Source organism: Pelmatolapia mariae, linkage group LG15 (genome assembly GCF_036321145.2).
Source record: "Pelmatolapia mariae isolate MD_Pm_ZW linkage group LG15, Pm_UMD_F_2, whole genome shotgun sequence".
Classification (NCBI taxonomy): domain Eukaryota; kingdom Metazoa; phylum Chordata; class Actinopteri; order Cichliformes; family Cichlidae; genus Pelmatolapia; species Pelmatolapia mariae.
The window spans coordinates 11458530-11480276 of record NC_086240.1 but is presented as its reverse complement, the minus strand read 5'-3'; the positions used below and the strand labels follow the sequence as shown (position 1 = coordinate 11480276).

The following is a 21747-nucleotide window of genomic DNA, read 5'->3' as shown; positions in this document are numbered from 1 at the left end:
TTTGTTTTTTTTTTGTTAATTTACAAAAAAAGCAGATGGTACTATAAAAATCTAACTTTATCTTTTAATTGTATTATTCTATTATTATATCTAGTAATTCTATTGCTTAATTACTCAGGCCAGTCTGAATGGCCATGGGTGGGGTCGTTATTAATAGGAAAAGCTGTAAAACGTACTAAAATAAAGTTAAAAGTGCAAAGTTTGTGATCTCCTTCACACTGTTCAAAGCCATCCAGTAGGCGGGACTGAAGTCTTTGCACAGGCAGTCTCTGGCCCCCTGGGCCTTATGTTTGACACCCCCTGTCTTAAATTAACAATGACTATGAAAATGTCTTTGTGTGTGACTTGTTAGCGCTGCACGTGCTGATATAGTTGATAAAAACTGTCACATTTCAACAGAACCTTTTTATTATAGGCTATAAATAACTTACTACTTGCACTGGTAGTCTATATTTTTGTTGTTGGCAGTGCCAAACACCCGCAGCTAAGATGAGTGCGGTGTGTTTACAGTCACAATTTTATTTATTGACTCGTTTATTGCCGTGGCAGACGTGTATTTACCCGGGAGTGCGTATCTCTTTCTCTCCGTGTCCCCCGGGCTGAAACTTTCCTCTCCGCAGTCTGTGTATGTTTTCTTGTTGCTATGGGCGGGGCCTCAGTCGTCCTCCTATTTTCATCCATGCTTACGTCTGACGCAGCAGTTCCGCATTCCTGAGCCGAGTTCAGTACTTAAACGGGCTGATGCAACGACCTCACTTAGTCCCAAAACCCCACATCCGACTCCTGACTCCCACACGGTCCTTCTAATACTGCGGATTTTTTGGGACCTACAACAGGTAAGTGTGTTAGCGAAGCGTCGAGATATGTGCTGCCGTTGCCTCCTAGTCTTTGTTTCTGTGTTCGTATTTAGCTAAAATGCCAGGCTTCGTGTTTTTGCATTTTTCTCACACTTTTTTCACTACGTTGTAGACATTTACCACGGTGTATTTTTTCCTCGGTATGTATTACAAATTCCCGTGAGACATTTATGTATGTATTCCTATATTAAAACCTACTGTCACTCAGCTGCTCGAGAAAGTCCTAGTTTCCTTACAGTTTTAAAGTTTTCCGTGCTCCTACCGCAGAAGTCAATTTGTTGCGTCCGCAACCATTAAGCCCGTTGTTGTTACAACTGTTGTAGCAACTGTCGCTTTATAGCTCGTTATTTACAGCCTCGTTAGCTAAATTATAGCCCGCTTGTGTCAGGGTGTATTTTCATCTCGGGATTCTTCCTTTCTGTGTTGCTAAACTCAAGCGTCGGTTAGCTTTCTGAAGACAGTTATGCAACGGCTTACACTCATTGAGAGTTTCAAAGTTAACCGCTAGCTACGCTAGCCTGGTGCAGCGAGCTACATGGCTCTGCAAGGCTGTACCCTTTCACTTTCAACAAACATGTGTCTGAAAAGTTTTTGTACAGTCTTTCTGTGCATTAGCGTTAATATCGGACTCTTAGTCCAGTCCAGCTTCTCCATGCAAAAATTTTGCAGGGAGCTGTAAGGTAAGACGTGCAGGTCAGGTCTGCAGAATTAACACCCATTATTTATTTTATTCCTGTTTGGTTTGACAGCCCTAAAGTTATTACATTATAATAACATAAAACAGAAACAAAACGGGGAAAACGAGAGAAAAGGGTTTTTTTTGTCTGATCCTTAAAAACTGTCTTTAACATGACATTTTAACAACAAAATAATGGGTCCACTGGAGATTGTAAAACTTTCCAAACAAAGTTGCAGATGCGATTAATCAGAGATGCTCTCTTGAGAAGAAAATATCTTGGTGCTGTTAGCTCACCGTGAAATATAAGTAATGCAAATGAAGTGTGAGATTTCTTTGGGAGCATGCGAGTACAGCCAAGAATGTGTGTTCATATTGGCTTACATTTGTAGTCTTTGCTTTGGCCCCCAAATGCTTGAGTGTAGTTTTCTGGGAGCTGAGAGGAAACTCTGTTTGTGTGTAGGGGGGTGGGGGTTGTGTGTGTGTGTGTGTGCGCGCGTGCGCTTGTGGTGCTTAGATGTATATTTGCATATCAGATAAACATACTCCAGCCCTTGACTTTTTTTTTTTTTTTACTACAGCGACTGTTTGTTTTCCTCTTGCTGATGGTGTGAGCTACTGAAAAACACGCCCTTATCAACTTCTTATAAAAAGATTTACAGTTATATATGTAACTGTATCCAGGCCAGCTTATCTGCCCTTGTTGACCTCAAGGTTAGAGGCCAATTGTGGAATTGGAAAAATGATTGGTAGGGGATGGTTGTCACTTGTAAGTTCATAGGTGCAGCTTTTTCCTATATGGACGTGCATACCGTTCAGCGGGTGCAGCGTACAGCTATATGCCACGCAGGGGAAACTATTTGTGTGTGCTCTTTATATACTGTATGCTTCCTTTGTGTCTGTGTCTGTGTTTGTGTGGGTCTAAGTGAATGAGCATGTTGCAGAGGGTTTAAATGCCCCAGCGCCTGCCTGGGCACATCCGTAGGATGGTTTCTGCATAAATGGAACGCTGCAGTGGATTAATGGGGAAGGGCTGGCGAGCCGACAGGCAACGCGGGGCCGACGGGGCTGTGAGGCTGGACGTGGGCGCACAGAGTTTATTTTAAGTAGAAATGCCTTCCAGTGTCTCTCTGGAGAGCTAGAATTGCCAAGCTGCACCTCAGTACACTCAATAGACAGCAGACGCATTGCAGGCGAGCGAGCCAACTATGCAACAGCCAGGCTCAGTGGTGCTAATACTAAAATGCTGGGGGAGCAGCCATTCACTGCTATGGGTATCACATTATCAGTATCACATTGTAGTCCCCCATAAGCCTTTCCACATGGTTTGTAAAAACCTTTTTGCCAAGGAGACTAGATGCAGACTGTGGAAGCAAACAGCCACATGTCCAAAGGTGTAACTGAAAGAAACACTGGTGTTTCTTATAAAAGGACCCTTAAAAAATAATAAATAAATAAAAAGATTAATGGAACCCCTTGTGTTAAATGTGGAGCTAAACATGAACCTTTTAGCTTCTAGTCTTTGAGAGGAATAAAAGCACAGAATGGCTTGTTTGATCGCTCCAGTGTCTGCACTGTACAAGTGTCTGCTTGACATGAGGCGGATGAGGAAACACTAGAGGACAAAGTATGAAACCTCATTAAAGTGACAACCACACGTTACATAAGAACTGAGATTGTTTCAACAGGCAGCATTAAATCTAATTTTCTGGACTTGGTTGGCCAATATCATGTTGTCAGAGATTGCACAGGACTTGTCTTGGATTTGTCATAGATGTGAAATCCATACGTTTAAAAAGGCTTTTGCCAGCATTTTGCATTTTGACTCCTTTAATCCGTGTCTGAGCCAAGCCTAAGCTTCGTGCCATGCACAGTCTAATCTTGACTTACAGCATGGAGGAAAAATAGTAACGTTATAATAACTCGACCAGGACCACCCAGATGCAGAATATAGATGTGCGACTGTTTGAATGGCACGAAGCAGGCCAAGCAGGAACACGGCCAAAGATCACATACTAATGTTTGAATGATGGCAGCCACAGCCTGCATGCTTTGTGCATATCTGCAGGTGTTTAGTGTTTGGATTTGCCTGGAAAAAATGTCATTCTCAGGTCAAAGTCTGCAATAAAATGTAGCAGTTAAATGGGCTTCTCTTGTGTAATTTCAACAAAAGATAAGCTCTGCATGTGCTGCACTCCATCCCACTCACTCCAAACTGTAAAGGAAAAGTATTGCTATTACTAACTGTGAACTGAATTGCTTTGGGAGTATTAAGTCAATTCCATAAGAGGAATTTCTGGTAAAGTTAATTTTGTCTGTGGCAGCTATTTAACCCACAAGAATCCCCCCCCCCCCCCCCCCCCCCAAAAAAAAAAAAATCACTTCCACTCATCTTCCATCGGACCAGCACCTATTAATCCCATGTCTGCGTCTTGTCCTGTCCCTCCAATGAAAATATAATGAGGGCTTGGAGGAATGTTGACACTGTATATTTGGACTGTCCTGTTCTTGAGGAAAGCTGGTGCCAAATTCCCTGGTTTCCTCAGAGGATTGCGAAAGGCTGTAACTCAACACACAGCCTGACTGAGTGCAGACGGTAATGATGATCTCCTAGACCTTGGCCGGAGATTGAGAGAGTGTTCCTTGGCCACAGCCTCTATGCTCATTGCTCATTTTCAGGGCTCATGTTGAGTTTGGAGCTGTAGAAGCACTTTTGCAAGATACTGGTGTGTGTGGCCCGTGCAACGCCTTATTAATCCAAAATTAGACTCTAATAGTGTGCTGACAAATGGTGGTAAAATGGCATCAAGGGAAGCATGCAGGTCTTTCCCGTAATGCAAGCAGTTTTGACTTCTGTTTTCAGTTGCCATAATGGTTGCAGTATTATGTACAGGTAATGAGTAGCCTATGAAAACCCCTGTATCCTCGAACTGACCATCTCAGCCAGTCTTTAAAAAGAATGAGGATAACGGGGCCTCCAGTCATGCTGCTGGTCTATAAGAGCCTGAATTCTTTGGTACTTCTAATTGCTTTCAGGAAATGGACACATTTGGCTTAGCTAAAGACGTGAGCACGCACACACCTTCAGCTAACTCGCATGCAGTTAGATTGGCTCTGGGCTAATGCCAGAACCTATATTTCATAGCTAATACGTGATGTTTCCGTTCACCGCCCTTGGCTTCAGCTCATGTCCCCTCAGTGAGCTAGCGGTGCCCACACTGCTGCTGGTGTTGTGTAGGTGTCTTTGTCCGAGGTTGCTGTGGACCTAAAAGCTGTGGCACTGGCTTTTCTGCTCGACTGCAAAAGCACAGTAAGGCCGTTGCATCATCAAACACTGACCACTAATCTTCGGCTGCAGGCTGCTGCTGACAGAAGAAAAGGAGAAAAGTACCCTTTTTTTTTGAAAAATGTAAAATTCACTTTGACTCATGCTTTTATGTATAATTACACCCCGCAAGACATGCATCAGCAAACTTTCCCTGTGTTGTACAGATGAAGCTTCTGTGAGGTTTCATGTCTTAAGGCTTGAATGGGTGTTGAATTTGCAAAAGGGGATTTTTTTTAGACACTTGTGTGGCAGACGGAACAGATTAAACACAACAAACTTTCTACTCAGCTCAACTTAAAAGTCATGTTTAACTCAGAACCGAGACACATTGAGTGCCTGTTATGTGTTAGAGTTTACAGTGGAGCTTAATTGTGTGGAATGGTGTATAACTCAACTTTCATGTCTCCTACTGATAGTCATCTTCTTTTATGCATCATTTCACCTTTGTTCTAGAGGCTGCTGGCAAAAACTGTCTCTGCACACTTTTGATTTGTACGATCTCATGTTGTGCGGTCAAATGTGAGATTTATTTAAGTTTATATAATCAGCGCATGTGTATGTCTATATAAGAGCTGACTTCAGCTGCATGTTTCAACACGCCGTACTGAGGAATGGGGGATTTTCCTTGTAACGTATCTAACAGTGCAGAGTTTGGTTACACTAGGGTGTGTTGAGCCAGTCTAATCGACATAAAATAAGATTATAGTTGAATTAACATATTTTCTTCAATGTCAGCTTCCCTTGAAAAATTGTTTGTCCAGGTTGGAGCCTAATTTGAGTCTGTAAACCAATCCTGAGTGTCTGGCCAACTTTGATATTAGACTCTATTTTGGCTCTCAGAGCAGTTTGCTCAGTAATTCCTAAAAGAAGCTTCAGTTCTTGTGGCTTTCCTCTCAATCCGGAATTTAGTTTGGATCCCATCTTTTGAATTCCATTAAAGTTATTGATCAGCAACTAGCTGTGCAGCGCTACTATTGTCTGCATTTCCTTGTTCTTAGACAGCCTTTCTTTAGAACGAGTTGGCCTTGGCACCCTCCACTCCACTACAGCACTCCTGTGAGTTTCAGAGAGGAGGAATTTTGTCTGAGGGTTTTTTTTCTTAAACCAGGGCTGTCTTGTTCCTTTCCTCTCCAGCAAAAACAACAGGCTGCTGCCAAGTGCAGTGTAAATGGGAGTATACATAGGGCGAGAGAGAGGGGGCAGTTGGGATTTAAGTAATAAAATGCCTCATGAGGGACTGGCTCCACACATCAACTTGTCCTTGGGTTTAATACATAATGCAGACTTCTGACAAATCAAAAGAATTAGCAAGATTAGCTTATTTTTACTGTGCGTGCACTGCATCTTTAGTTTAAATATGATCTGAAGTTTTAGCTTAACAAATGTATGGTTATAGGGCTACTTTAGACCTGACCTCTGCGCCACACTTGATGCAGATGGTTAAATGAATGAATTCTAGTGCAAATTAGACAGACAAAATAATTTGTTTTATTTAGTTCATATATATCTCAGAGGTTCCATATTGATTGTTGGATTTGGTCTCCGCCATGCACGACAGTAAACTCTAGTGTGCCTGTAAAAACACTTTGGGACCAGCCCATGCACAGGGTGGAGTACATTAGAATAGAGTTACATAACCCTGCTTTTTTCATTACCTCTTCCATGGCCTTTGTAATAGAGAAAGTCTTTCAGCCCAGCGAAAAAGGGGTAGCAATGAAAGAAAAACTTTAACTACTTTAACTTTAAATACAGTCAGCCTGTCAGCTAGTTACCCACCAGCAAAGTTAGCTGTTTTTGTAGCACTTCACAATACACGTCTTTGTTGGTTTGGTGTGAGAGGTGCTTTGTTCAGTTGGTGCCTAACCTGTGGAGGTTCGGCTACGGCTGAATGCCGAAGAAGCAAATGTGAATTAAACTGTTAACGTCAAAGTTGCATTGATACCATCTGATACCATTTGCAAGTTTGGCTGTTGAGCCTATGTTTTGTCAGTGTACCCAAAGAAGTTGAAGTATCAGGTGTGCAGGAATTTAGTCAAATAGATTATATCTACTTGTAATTCCCTCTGAAAAGGTGAAATAGTCTGCCAGTGTTTTGCTTACAATTGCCATTTTTTTCGGTGCCTTTATTTTCTGCTCGAATGCGGAACAGTAAGAGTAAAGTCAGTGGGTCTCAGTCTGTCTCTCCTCAGAGATCGCAGGGATGGACAGGGTAGAGTCGGTTCATGTTACACTGTTCTCATCTGGAACATTTGTTTTTTATTTGGCCATCAGAAGTTTTCCAACTCTCTGCCTTACAGTAATTAGAGAGACGTCTTAATTCTCCAGCCACTTCCTTTATGCCTGCATGAATGCTGCTTTTTCTCCTCTGTCCTTCATTCCTGCCTGATTACATTAAAAAGTACTGTGGTCAGACCCTCTAAAATACCCCAAATTGTTGGAAGAGGGGTGGTGATGGAATGCATGAGTGTTACCCAGCTCTGTTTTGGCACAAATGCTTTTGATAACTTTTAAAACCTTTTCATGAGGAAACAAAAAAAAAAAAAAATGAACAGAGATCAAAACTTCTTTGTAAATTATCTGAAGGTAAAAGACGATAGTTAAGATAAGATAGATCTGTGTTTTAGATCAAAAAGCTTTAAAAGCTTTTTGAAAAGCTTTATTCGTGGCTTCCTTTTGCATGTGAAGCTACAGCAATGAGTGTGTCGCTGCTAACACTGTCTGTGTGTGTGCGTGTGTGTGTGTGTGTGAGTGTGTTTGGGTTTTTGTGTTTTCTTTTTTTTTTCTTTTCTTCACCGGCTGCCTACTGAAAAGATAACACAGCTGTCAACACAGTCAACTTTTGAAATCATTCTTAGAAACAGCAGCCAGTATTTACAAAGATATTTGATGACATAGACAAAAAATGGTGAAAAACGAGTGTGTGTGTCAAAGGCAAGCATAACATCATGTATAACATCATAATAAGACAAAAGATGCTGTCAGATGGCTGCAGTATAATAAGTATAAATGTTTATGTTATCATAACAGAGTCAGAAAACAGAAAAAAAAATCCAAAGAAAAATGCATGCACCCGTGACATGGTTTTTGGTATGAACAAAACCGTAGCTATCAGTACAGATGCAAGGATAGATCAGATATAAGGTAGCGGGCTGGAAGACTTAAAAAAAATTAAGTTAGTATTTATAATCAATATTTCTTTTCCTTTGTGAAAGTGAGCAGAAATTGATAACAAAGCATTATGATTAAATAGAAAAAATATTAGTATTGGCATCATGAAGTCTTAAAATTTTTTTTTTAAATTAATTTCATTATTTCTTCTTTTAGAACTGAAGATTTACAGACTCAAGTATTTAAAATAGGTGTGTGCACTATGCTTCTCTCTGTGGTGGAGGAAAAAAAAGCTGAATTTTCACTGTCAGCGAGTTGTTTTTAGGCTTGACTCTCATCCTAATCATCCCCCTCTTCCTCTTTTCTCTTTTCCTTCCTCTCTTTACCCCCTCGCCTCTTCCCCTCCCCTCCCACAGCGGCGGTGGTGGCCGGGTTGGACATGATGCCGGGACAGATACCTGACCCTTCGCTGGCGGCGGGCTCCCTTCCCAGTCTGGGCCCACTGGCGGGCATCTCGGCCACCACGCTCACCGATCAACTCAAGCTGGCTGACTTCCGCCAGCTGGGCACCATGCTGTCTCCGCTGCACTTCCTGGGCAGGCTGGGGAAGCGGCCGTTGGCCATCAAGACAGAGGTGAGGAGGAAGAGAAAAGAGGAAATAGAGTGTGTGAAACGTGAATGTCATGGGAGTATTAGCCGATCAGGTCAGGCTTTATCGTTTTATCATCAAGAGTCATTTTTGTCTGTCACCTAAGTATGGTCACAAAAACAGAAGGCATGGTAGCAGCCAAAGTGTCAAACTCATGGCTTCAAAAAGTAAGCCAAGGGGTAACCTCAGGGTGGCTGTGTCCACTTTTTTGTACAACCTGTGATTGAGATGGAAAAATAAGAACAGTAAAATGTAATTTACCTCTTCTGCTTTAATATTAATGATACTTTGTATTTGCAGATGGATGAAGATGAAGAAAGGAGGAAACGAAGACGAGAGAAAAACAAAGTAGCTGCAGCACGATGCCGAAACAAAAAGAAGGAACGGACTGACTTCCTTCAAAGGGTGAGTCCATGATTCAGCACTGCACGCTGAAGAGCGGAACAAAATCATTTTTCATGATCTCAAACCACTTATTCATGTTTGTGGTCAGATTAGTTTTTGTCCTGAAATTTCAATATCAAGTCTTTAAGCGTAAGATTGTCCTCTGTGAGGTGTTTTTCCAGTAGTATGTACTAATTGAATGCCTTTGTCCAGGAATCGGAGCGTCTGGAAATGGTGAACTCTGAGCTGAAAGCCCAGATCGAGGAGCTCCGTCTGGAGAGGCAGCAGCTAATGGTGATGCTCAATCTCCACCGGCCGACATGCATCGTGAGGACCGACAGCGTCAAAACACCTGAGAGCGAGGCTAACCCACTGCTGGAGCAGCTGTCCTCTGAAACCAAGTGAAAAAATAGAAACCAGGGAAGTTCCTGAAGCCCAAACTAGCACCACCGTGGCTGCCGTTTATATGTTAACATAACTGGCAATACATTTCTAAAGAAGCACTTGAGCTCCAAGCTGGAGACTTTTGGAGACTTTGCCCAAAGATCTGAGGTTGTGGGGCTTCCTCAGTACTGCTACACGAGCTGGCTCTGTCCATTGGAAGACTGGAAATACCCAGGTTCATCTCCACATTAAGTGTTGTTGTTGATACCCGCTGTGCCTCGTTGTTACTTCAACCATCTCTACAAAAAAGGGACCAATGGAAACCGTAGAGTATGACTGGAAACAGCGCTGAGGAAACACACTAATATCACTATGGTGCTCTGTTACAAAAGCCCTGCGTAGATTGTGTGGCATTGTTTCAGTGCAGTGTTCTGCAGTTTTCCTAATGTATGCTAGCTGAAATATACAGGTGTAGAGTTATTAGGATAAAATACTCATTACAGATACACCAAATGGAGTAGAGGTTTTTTGTTTTTTTCAATGTTTATTTCTATACTCTGCCTCGACGATGGCAGTTACCGGTTGATCCGATTTGTGGTGACGCTGGCGTCATGAAAAGCACATATACACAAAATGTTTACACCCTTATTTTTTGGACTTGTTGTCTGTCCATTATTGTACTTGTTTTATACTGCTTTCTATACATAAACATATATGAAATGCTTGTGAATCACTTGATGTGATTTGTCTTTCAGTCTTTGCAGTCTGTCATGTTGCGCTGTCAAACAGCTGTGAAAAGGAGTAGAGGCTCCTCAGCTGAGCAGTATTTCAGTGTCTGTTCTGCATCTCTCTTTATGTATAAACTGATATCCTGAATAGATTAAATTTTATTTTCTAACTACAAGAAAGACCTTTTATTTATTTATGTTTTCCTTCCATTATGTTATGCCTGTAAAAATGCAATATTGCTTGTTCTCTCTCTACTGAAGTTGAATTTGCACCAGCCGGTCGTGACACTAGAATTACAGAATGCCAAATGTTGTGCAATCAAGTTTTTTCTTCAGCGCTATTCTTCAGTATATTGCCAAAGTCAGGGCTTTACTTTTGTTTGCACAACTCTGAAAAGGTCACTCATGCTTATATTTCTTCAAGCCTTGATTAATGTAGATGCCTTTGTTCACGGCTCACCGGGAGAAATGACAGACGCCGACAGACGGCACAGAACTAACCCGATCGCAGGCGCCCCAGTACCTGCTGATGATCACTGGCTGCCTCTTCATTGTAGAATTTATCCTAGTACTTTATTACTGTTTACAAGTCTGGTGTTTATTGGAACATGTATTTTATTACTATATTTATTAGAACTGACTCTTTCTTGTGAATATGATACCTCACAAATACTTGGAAGATATTTCTTTAAATTTAGCACAAATATGCAGTTGAGCTCAAGGATGAGCTAATTCGATTTTCATGGTCAGAGAGGAAAGGACACTGTGACATATTGCCTTGAGAAAATGTTGACTTCAACTAAAGAACGAACTGACTAGGAAAGAAGTGAAATCATGAATGGGCTTCTCTAGCTCTTGCTGGGACACATAATCTCTCACTTACATTTCTGAGATGCCAAAAAGCAGATTTAGTTACAGCTTTAATGTGGTCAATGAAACTAATCCTTATCCATGGTTACACAGAGATTTATCACGAGTTCTTTAGTGCACAAGAGTCCACAGTCAAATATCAATCACTCTAACCTCATGACGATGACATTTTACACAGGATAAAAAGATAAGGCGATGACATTTGTCATGTAAAATGTCAAGTCTGGATAGACATGGATCTGAACTGCAATTTGACTTATTGGTGGAGGCTCAACTAAATTCAAACTTTGCCCTGTGACTTTGAGTTAAAGTTGCACTGAAGTATTGACATTTACCATTTGATCATGAACAGCAGGACAAAAATCGTTATACATTTTGAGGATTTCCCTGATAATCCCTTTCTCTTCCAATTATAATGTACAATACTGTGCAAAGGTCTCGAGTGACCCCTGATTTCTTTATATTTTCCTAAGAAAACAAAATGGTTGCAGCGATGCATTAAACATATTCAAATATACATGGATCATTGGTCATGCTGAAAAATTAAGCCATTGCCAGTCACATACTTTATATAGGTTGCATTGCATGGTGGATCAAAATCTTTTTACGTTTATAATTTCATTAATTTTGACAAGCTCCCCAAAACCACTGGCTGAAATGCAGCCCCAAACCACGATAGACTCCACTTTGCTTTACACGTGGCTGTGGACACTTACTGCTGTACCTCTCGTCCACTGAAACCATGTGTGATGTGATGAGTCTTCAGTGAACAGTAATGTATCGACTGAAGGTTCAGGTGCATCTCTCAGGTCCTGTGTCAGGTCTTTGTGTGATTTTTCTTTCTTATTTCCTAAAGACACGACTTTCAGATACTGTTTATATGTTGTAGATAGGTTTTTTTAAGGCCTGCTACTTCTTTTGTCCTCCACTTCTCAGCACTGCACACCATGCCAAGATAAAGTTGATAGCTCTTTGGGAATTGCCTTGTTGGTGGTTACGCCTGTCAGGTTGCTAATAACCAAGTGCCTAAAGATAACATTAAAATGGAATATTTGCTAAGTTGTCTGTTATATGTAAACACAACACTGGTTCATCTCTCGAAGTAGTTGGTTAGGTAGGGTTTTTGTTGTTGTTTTGTTTGTTTGTTTGTTTAAGTACCTTAACAAACCTAAAAGAATTCTTCTGTTCTTCTGAAAATGTCCGGTGGAAGGACTGGACTAAGAATGAGTTTAAAAGCAGCCAAACAATGAAAGATCTCCAGAAAGCCTGAAGAAATATTGCTCAAGACCAGATTAAAAATGACGAGTCTGGCTCCTTGGAAGCATTAAATGAGGAGATGAGGAGTGGCTCAAGACTTTTCCAAAACACTATAGATGAAAATCAGAAAGAATTCCCTTTAAAACCTGCTGGTATGAGCTACAAAATAAATAAAACCTCAAGTGTTTATAATTTGACAAATAAATTGTTAACAAGTTTTTCTTTGCTACAGAGGCTGTACCAAATGACAGGAGTATGTTTGTAACATTTTGCCTGTATTGTTCTGAGCTAAACTTCTCAAATTTGAAACAAAGTACCCACATGCGTGTCTACTATAAACAAAATCAAATCAAAGCTCTGTGAGAACATTAGAGTCAAATACGTGGTGATCCTTTCCTACAGCCTTTGCACTTAAGTGTTAACAATTAGTAATAAGAAGCAAAAACACGTCGACGTCACAATGTGCCGTATGTTTTAAAAAAGGGTGTGGGAGATTATTGCAATAAAAGAACAACTCATATTTGTGGTTATATTTTACCCCATTTGGTAGAATTGGTAGTCTTTCCCGGTGACTGTATAAAGGAGTGCTTTATACAGTCATTGGTCTCTCCCACGTTACAACCACATCCGGTCTCATCTCGATAGGGATTACGGTGAACAGCGCCATCTAGTGCTTATCTTTATAAACGAATCAAAGTCTTCACTATTACCATACTTTAAACCATTATTAATTGATATAGGGTACTTTTGTTTCTTTATTTATTTTTTTAAAGATGGAAATGGCCGTTTCCAGTGTGCTTCATTTGTTTTTATCGATAATTTTCCGGCCGCCCTCGGATCTATCATAACTTTCCTTCTCCTGATCAGCCGTTGGATCATCTTGTTAACACTAGAAAACGACAAATTTTTCCCAGGTAGGCGGATTATTCCTCTGCTATGAACAACAATAAAGGTCTGACAAATAGGATTTTATATAAAAAATAAATATTTGTTTTAATTCCGAATAAAACAGTGTTTCCCCTCTTCTGCTGGTCTAACTGTTAACTGCTTGATAAAATGCAGTAGTAGCTAGGTAGCTAGTTAGCTGGCAGCTCTTCTTCTACCTCACTGTTAAATAAATGCGCTGTAAAGTAAGTCATGTTAAGTTCAGTAGATCTTTAAACTTCATGTAAAACTATCCGTGTGTTGTTTCTGCAGTTTTCTCTATCAGGTTCACATTGCTCATGGAAGTAGTGCATAGCCAGGGGCGTTTCCAGGATTTTTAAATGTTGGGGAAGACAGGAAGTCTGAATATTTAAGCTGATGGAAATACCAGGAGTGGGTTTTTCAAGCAAAGATATTTCAAGATCAAGTTCAGTTTTCACTGATGACTGTTGTCTAAAGATTGCCCACTGCCCAGTGTGCTCTCTGCTACTGTGGATAGTGGTGGTAGACTCTCGGTAGCTTTAATTGTGCCCCATTTTTATATATTTTTAAAGGGGTGCCACACATAACCTTTCTGACAGTTGTCAATATCTGTACATGTTTAGACTTTCATCTCACTTTGTCGGTCGAGTCTGGGTACTTTGCATAGTTGATCACATTTTCTTCTTTTATTGTAGGGCAGTTAAATAGAACTCATCTGAATATTTGTAAATCATGCACATCCCTAATAAATTCAGCGTAAAAACTTTCATGTGCAGCTCTTTGCACTCATATAGATGCTAATGCCTAAAAAGTGGCAGTGCACAGGAGTTTAAAAAAAATACACAGTGTTGCTTAAACAGTCTAATAGCCTGCAGCAGTGAATCCTACCTGTCTGCTCCTCTTATGTTGTCTTCCAAACATACACTTGAGTTTGTCAGGATCTCATACCGTGATGAATAACATTCATGAAGACAGTGTGGATTTTCAGTCCAATTCACAAGAGGAAAAGCAGCAGCCCTCTGTTCAGTCAGTCCTGTCCAGAGGATCCCAGGAGGAAATCAAGTTCACTAAGGGCCAAGCAGGGCACAGTGATGATGAATGCAGCACTGACCTGGAAGACGATAGTATGTTCATGGAGCAAAACAATTCCGTAATAGTAGATGTGTTTTTTTTATTTACCCGTCACGTCTTCTTATTTTCATTTCAGTTTTCACCTCCAGCAGGAGATTGAATTTGTCCCCAGGAGAGGTGTACCTAAAGGCCTGCAAGCAGACAGGAGCCGTTCCTGTTTCCTACATCCTCCGCCACTTGGATGATGCTATTCTAGACCTGAATTACTATGGGCTGGGACCTCTGGGGGCCAAAGCTCTAGCTATCCTTCTGAAAGTAATCCTTTATTCTAGCTATTCATGCAATCCCCAAATTAAGATGGTGTAGGCCATGCTGGATCAAGTTCTGGTCATGTAATGAGTCTGTAACATATTTCAAATGAGTTTGTACTTTTTAAACAATATTGTATCATTTTTTATTAATTTATTTTTTAATGTTTTAGAGTCACGGTGTAGTCACCCACCTCGAGTTGAAAGGGAACTTACTTCAGGCTGAAGGGACACAGTATCTGATGACGATGCTTTGTGAAAACATCAGCATTCAGAGTCTAGTAACAACTTTAAAAACATCACATTCAAAACTTCAGTTTTGTTAGGTCTAGATGTAATCATCTTGCTGTATGTGCAAGAGAAATGGCATTAATGTTATTTTAAAATAAATCTTTTCTTCAGAATCTTTCTGACAACAAGCTGGGCCTTAAAGGAGCGGAGGTTATCTCCAAAATGCTGTCAGGCAATCTTAAGCTCAAATCCATCAACCTCTCAGGTGCTCAGCCAAGTCTTAAGCTGCTGACGTGAACTCCTGTCTATCACTGTAATACAGCAGCGAAATGAAGAAGGTAATTCACTCATTTCCCTTTGTTCTCTTAGAAAATGACTTTAGTGACGCTGCAGCTAAATGCTTGGCAGAAGCATTAAAGGTGAGTGCAGACTGCCGAATGCCGCATACGTAATGAATTACACATGTCTATATGTGTCACGTCTATATGTGCTTTAAGCTGCAATTCAGAATTTTCTTTCTTATCTAACAGCATGATTTTGCAGTCAAAGAGCTTGACCTCAGTTACAACCGCATCTGCGATGCAGGAGGAGAAGACCTGGGTGTCATGTTAGGTACAGATCATCTCTATTTCTGTTCACATTAGATCCTTCAAATTAATGCAAAGCTTTACTTTTATTTTTCGTAAATTAGAAATTCTAATGATGAAGCAGCTTTTGACAATTTTGGAATAGGGCTTTAAGCCTTAGGGTAGAAACAAGCTATCCTCAGTTTGGAACATCCAGCTGTAAATTTCTCTCTCTCTGCATAATCAGGCCATATTAGGACAATATGGACCTTGTAGTACCATAATTGTCCTAATAGAGAACTTCACTCTTCACTCTCTGGTGTTTCTCTGCTTTTACGATTTGACTCAAAACTTTCCTTTTTGATGAAGTTTATAGTTAGGGCTGAATCAGGTGACTCAGAAGGATCCCTTAGTTACTTGTTATAGGCACAAACTGCTGTGCGACTTCCTGTGATTCACTGAGCATTTCCTCTCTGCTCACCTTGTCAGCACTCAGCATGTCATTAGATTCGGCCTTCTCTCTTGTGAGAGTTGTGCTCTCTCTTCCATCACCCTCAATCAGTTGCCACTGATGGCTACCCCCTCCCTGTTTCTGTGAAGATAGGAAGTATCTTGAGGCAGTTTTGGACCGTATAAATAAACCTTCATGTGGGAGGACACCTCTGTAATGATAACAAAGAATATTATAGATCATGCAATGAGAGTCAAGGAAAGAAAGTTGCTAAAAAGCTGAGGATTATAGCTTCTTATTTGGTAGATATACTGTGAAGGCTGTTTGATCATTATTGTTTTTGTTGTTGAGTTTCCTTCCATTATGAAATATAGTCAGTGTGCCCTTATGATATTATACTATATCACTGTAGTAGTTTAAGCATTTTAGAGAAAAAGACAAATTCTGCTGCACAGCATTGATTCTCAAAGTGGGTGTTGTAGCCTCCTGGTGGGCTGTGGAAGTAATGCAGGTGGTTCATTTTGTGATGTTAAGGCAAGGCAAGTTTATTTATATAGCACAATTCAACAACAAGGTTATTCAACTAAAAAGTCACATTATATATTTACATACATTACATACATTTACATACATACAGCTCCTATTTAAATAAGAAATAAAACTGAAACCAAAAAAAGGGGATTTTAAAATAACACATTTTTAATTTTCTGACTGTTTTTGGTCTTGAACTCGAACTTGAACTTATATCTCGTCAGCATTAGGGAAGAAATAAAACTGAAGCAATGGCTGTCTGGTAGTATAAGTAAAGCCAGCAGAGCAAAACATCAGGCGATCAAAATGCATCAACAAAACATAAAGAACTAAATACTATATACTTCATCTTAGGTCCGTGTGATGATCAGATGTACTTTGGTTGGGCAGCATTTGATTTTCAGATTTGGGTCTCAGCAGTTTGAAGTCCTGGATTGGCTGCTGTACAGACTTTCTAAACTAAAGTAATTATGAAAACAAACAAGCAGACCTATAAAAGAGAAATGTGACCCACTGATATATTACTTAATAGTATTAAGTATTAAGTATTCCTAAAGTATTTCTTGAACTTGAGAAAATTTTACATGTAGCTTGTAGATTAGTCTCAAATGTATCGTGACTTTGTAAAAATGTGTATTTCACTTCCTTGTAGCAGAGAACATCGGTATTGAAGTCCTAAATCTGAGCTGGAATCACCTTCTTATACGTGGCAGTGCAGCTCTGATTGCTGGTCTAAAGGTGACTAAAATGACACACTCGAGCAAAGAGTTGAGTTTTGTTAACTCTCGTTGCTGACCTTCTCTCCCCCTTTTCTTTCCTCAGGTAAACGCAACACTAAAGCAGCTCCAGCTGTCGAACAGTGGATTTGGCCGTCCCGAGGTACAGCTGATGGCTGAAGTGCTGCAACAAAATGACACACTTGTGCTGCTGGACCTCAGCATTAACTGTGTGGATGATGAAGCTGTAAGGCTGCTCTGCCAGGGCCTGGCCACCAACGAAACCCTCGAGGTTCTCAAAGTGAGTAAAAGACTCCTGCAGCAATACTTCATTGTAACGATTTTAACGTCATTGGACCCTATGAATTTCAGATCATGTTTGGTCTTTGCGTGTGCGTTTCAGCTCTCTCGCAACCCCATAACAAAAATCGGAGCGCTCACGCTGCTCAGAACGGTTAAAAACAACATGAAATCAGCACTGGCGGAGATCGATATTTCTGTAAGTGCCACAAAACAGCTGAGGTGTAAATAAAAGTAGTATCTGTTTTAATTTACAGTCTGTTTTTGGTTAATGACGCATTTGTTGTAATTTTGCCTCTGTACACCACCGCAGTGGATTTTAAATCAAACAGTCACAATGCCATTTTTGTACACAAGCCTCCAAAAGTAATTAGAAACACAATCACAATATTATATAATCATAATATGTCTGTGACTGTGTGAGTGCAGAGTGTGCTTGTGTGTGAGACCTTTGTGGAGCTGCTGGAAGAAACCCGCGTGACCTGCCCTGCTCTGCGGTTCCAGTATTATATTCTGCCCTCCGTCACCAAGAACTTATTGGCACTTGGGATCTTTAAGGTACATTGTCAAGAAGGCTGAGAAAACTGGTGATGGGAATAGCAATAAAATTGCAGTTGTGATAGTTATTCTGTATTCTTACTGCTTTTTCAGTTCATACGTCAGAAGTCTTAGCAGCATCTTTAACATGCTTCCAACTGTAAAACGAGATCTCTCTCTATATATTTTTTTCCATAGAAGTTCTTTGAAGAGCAAAATAAGAGCATCATGGATTTCTTCCAGTCTCTGGACAAAGAGGGAACTATGAAAGTCTCCACCTCTGCCTTCAGGAAGGCTGTAAAGGTCAGGTTTGTCATGCTGCAGTGATAATGTAATAATGCACCTCATGAGCAACCATAACAAATCTATGACAGAATGTTAACTTAGTAAGTTGTAGCTCCCACTCTTGCGTGAATGAGCGATTGGGAAATTGAACTTGTCACACATGCAGGAAGCTAACATACCTCTGGATCAACGGCAGCTTGGCTGGTTGGTCAGGAAGTTTGACAAGAACTGCACGGCAACCATAATGTATAGGTTAGTCTGCAAAGACGCAAACAGCAGCTAATGATGTCTTTAACAAATTCAGTTCATTTATTCTCATTTGCCTGGGTTTTTTAAAACCTGGACAGCACTGAGGTTAAATAAAAAGAGTTTATTTTTTGTTCTTTTCATTTAGAAATCCAAGTTTGACAGAATCATCTTAACTCAGGCTTTTTTACCCCGCAGTATTTTCAATAATATTTTTATTGTCTTCATTTGAACACAGAGTTCAGTGAGGTTTTTAGCTAAGCTGCTTTGCATCCTGTTTCATCCATACATCCATTTTAAAAACAGTCTGGGGTGTGAAGTAAGCCTTTAAATGTAATTTGGGGTGTTTCAAGTTAAACACTTACTAAGTGAGAAATATCTTCAGAACGTTGTCTGTCAGCCACAAATCTAATGTCAGGTTCTCTTTAAACTATGTCTTTGTTTTTGCAGTCAGCTGACTGAGCTGTCATAGACGTGGAAACAGAGTATCACTAACAGGAAGATCTAGGAAGGCTGATGACATCTTTAAATAAACGTTGTTGGAGTTTATACTTGATTTTCTCCTTAATAATGCAGTAGTTCCTTCACTGATTTCTAATATAACTTTCAACTAAAAGCACAGTTTCACAATTTTTTCACAGTTTTAGCTAAATTCAAATCTGTCCACTTCAGTGTGTACACTTGAACCTGTGACATCAACCAGCTGCACCAACCTCAGTGCTGTGAGCTGTGGCTCGGCCGGCGGGGTCCTCTGCCTCATTCTCTCCATCCAAAATAATCTTCTGGTATGACAACAGAACAAGAGGAGGAAGAAGAAAAGAGCTGGGGTCCATATCAAAGGACAGAGGCGACACAAAGAATAGGGCCAGATGCGAGCCAGTTGTTTCGCCACATTCGTTAGCTTTGAATGAAATGGCCCGCAAAGGAAACGGTACACTTATGAATATGCATGCAGAGCATTACTTATGCAGGCCCTGCCGAATGGGATTACTATTATTATTAAGAGTGTGCAGAATTGAATTGTCTCAAGGTGTGATATCGAGCAGCACCATCGGTTTTTGTCAGGTGGCTCCAGATGCAGCTACAGAGGAGACAATGACACAACGCACGGTCTCATCTGCGTCGGTTTTTTGTGTCACAATTAAACGGCTTTTTGTGATACAACTATGGGTGATCAGAAGATGTGTCACCCTTTAAACTGACAGTTTAATTATCATTATTCTTTTGAATATTTTATCAGAGATTTAGCAAATTTTAGAGAGAAACCTGGGGAATAGTTTTGAAAACTTTAAGTGAAAGGAGCCCCAGTTATTAGTTTTTTAACAGGCATGTGTTACAAAGAAACTTTGAGTAACAGTTCCATAGATTTGTCTACGAGATGAGCTACAGGTGTCAGCAAACCACCGTCTGTTTTGGCTGGTGCTTCTTTCACTCTTTCTGGATCTTCCTAAACATGAATGTTGACTTCCATGTCAACACCTGGGTTTTATTATCAATGCTGCTGAAACAGGTTTTGTAGAATCCAGATCCAGACTGAATCCAAATTTGAGCCCATCTGTATGCTTCAGTATGCAAACTATAGGGACTAAAATACTGGGCCACACCTCTTCGTCTTTGAATTTAAGGGGGGTTTCAGTCCTTTTCCACATGAAATCAAGCACTCAGCCTTACAGTCTACGTTCGCAAACCTGTGTGAAAGAACGGGTCGTTCTAAAGAGCTCACTGAATCCAAGTGTGGTGTTGTAACAGGATGCCCTTGTCAGTTTGTGAAATTTCTTCCTTCCTAGATATTTCACCATCAACTATAAGCAGTATTATTGCAAAGTGAAAGCATTTAGGAACAAGAGCAACAAAGGCATGAAGTGTGTTAGAAGGCAGGAGAGAGTAGCAAAGGCAGGAATGTGGACCTGAGAGTAAGGGATCAGCTGTGGAGGTCCCTGGAGGGAGCAGCAGAAAGGAAAGAGTAGATTTTTTATGCATTACTGTGAGGTTGCTTAAAAAAAAACCTAGAAAAAAATCACAACAATCATAAACTGTATTAAACAGTTTACCTGCATCTGGTGTTTGGCAGCTGGATTGTTCCAAGCAACATGAAGAACTTGCCACAGGTCTTTTGTGGGCTTCAGGCTTTCACTCCTTTTTACAGGACACTGTCTTCTTGTTCTAAATGATTCTGGCTCAGTTTGGTTTTTCTGTCATGCTCATTGATGCTAAATGAATTTGGGACCAATCAGAGGTTTCGCTGATAAGACTGGAGGATGAACTGAAAAAAAAAACAACTAAACTGAACTAAACATCTTAAGTGCTTCAATCTTTTATGCAGTACTGCTCCCAAAAAACCTGTACATAGAGTGTACTCAGTTTTTTAAATCAGTTGTCCAGTAATGGACACATTTCTCTTAATGTACTTTTTCAGCTGGACTAAAATATAATTCTTTATATAACAGTATTGACACAATGAGCTTGTTTTGAAAGCGAGAAAAAAAATAACAGAATAATTTAGGTAAATTATCTCTCTGATGTGGCTTAATCAAAACAAACAGCTAGCTGCCAATTTCTAATGGGCCATCTTTCATCTGAATGGACACAAAGACTTGAAACCCACGTCTTATTGAGCAGTCCCATTGGAAATTCACAGATTTGGCCAAATTTTGAAGACGAAACATAAAACCTGCCAACAGGCCCTTCAGATATCTATGCACCCACTGGCATACGCTGCCAATTATCATGATCTCAAAAGCGCTAATGGAATCTTGAGCGGTAATAAAAGTAAATAATTAAATTAAAGGAGCTCTTGTATCATTGTTTGCTGTATTCAGGCCCATTAGAACCTCCAGTATTCTCATGGTAATGTAATGTTTTGGTTTTTTGTGCCCGCGTAATGAATTCTGTGTTTTTCCTCCAAACAGTGTTGTTCAGACATTTGTGTAGGTGCTGGCAGAGAAACAAAGACGTACATTAGGACCCATTGTGCCCTGTGATTATTAAAGTAAACAGAAATACTGAAGAGGTATCATACACAGCTGCAAACACTTGAGCCTGTGTTTGTGAAGTGGAAGAAAGGGCCAAGCAACCCTCAAGACTTTGTCAGAGATGATCCTATTATTTGGAGCTTCTCAAGAGCTGAGCGGCAGGCTGGCTAATGAGGCTTTGAAGATCCATCGCTGGCACACAACTCACATGCGGCAGAGAATTCGGGGAGCGAAACAGAATCTGGCACGAGATAAAATGTTTTAGCCAAGATCGGCCGCAAAGACGTCCATTGCCTCGGCGCTCTGCTTTTATTTTGCCGGCATTGCTTTTCCAAGACCTTTTAAAGAGACAAGGACTTCCCAGGAGATGAATGTGAATGTGTAAT

At 40.4% G+C, this 21747-nt stretch overlaps 2 protein-coding genes across 2 annotated transcripts; both read left to right on the top strand.

Moving 5' to 3' along the window:
- The first annotated feature begins 722 nt into the window (after window positions 1-722).
- Window positions 723-10284, top strand: LOC134643228 (jun dimerization protein 2-like). Its single transcript, XM_063495505.1, has 4 exons — window positions 723-836; window positions 8386-8603; window positions 8919-9023; window positions 9216-10284. The coding sequence occupies exons 2-4, from the start codon at window positions 8409-8411 to the stop codon at window positions 9405-9407; spliced, it is 492 nt and encodes a 163-aa protein (XP_063351575.1). The 5' UTR covers window positions 723-836; window positions 8386-8408; the 3' UTR covers window positions 9408-10284.
- A 3815-nt stretch (window positions 10285-14099) lies between these two features.
- Window positions 14100-18861, top strand: LOC134643617 (leucine-rich repeat-containing protein 74A-like). Its single transcript, XM_063496088.1, has 13 exons — window positions 14100-14271; window positions 14355-14533; window positions 14700-14807; window positions 14929-15022; window positions 15127-15176; window positions 15288-15369; window positions 16958-17043; window positions 17128-17322; window positions 17425-17520; window positions 17751-17879; window positions 18057-18161; window positions 18310-18395; window positions 18840-18861. The coding sequence occupies exons 1-13, from the start codon at window positions 14100-14102 to the stop codon at window positions 18859-18861; spliced, it is 1404 nt and encodes a 467-aa protein (XP_063352158.1).
- Window positions 18862-21747: the final 2886 nt, after the last annotated feature.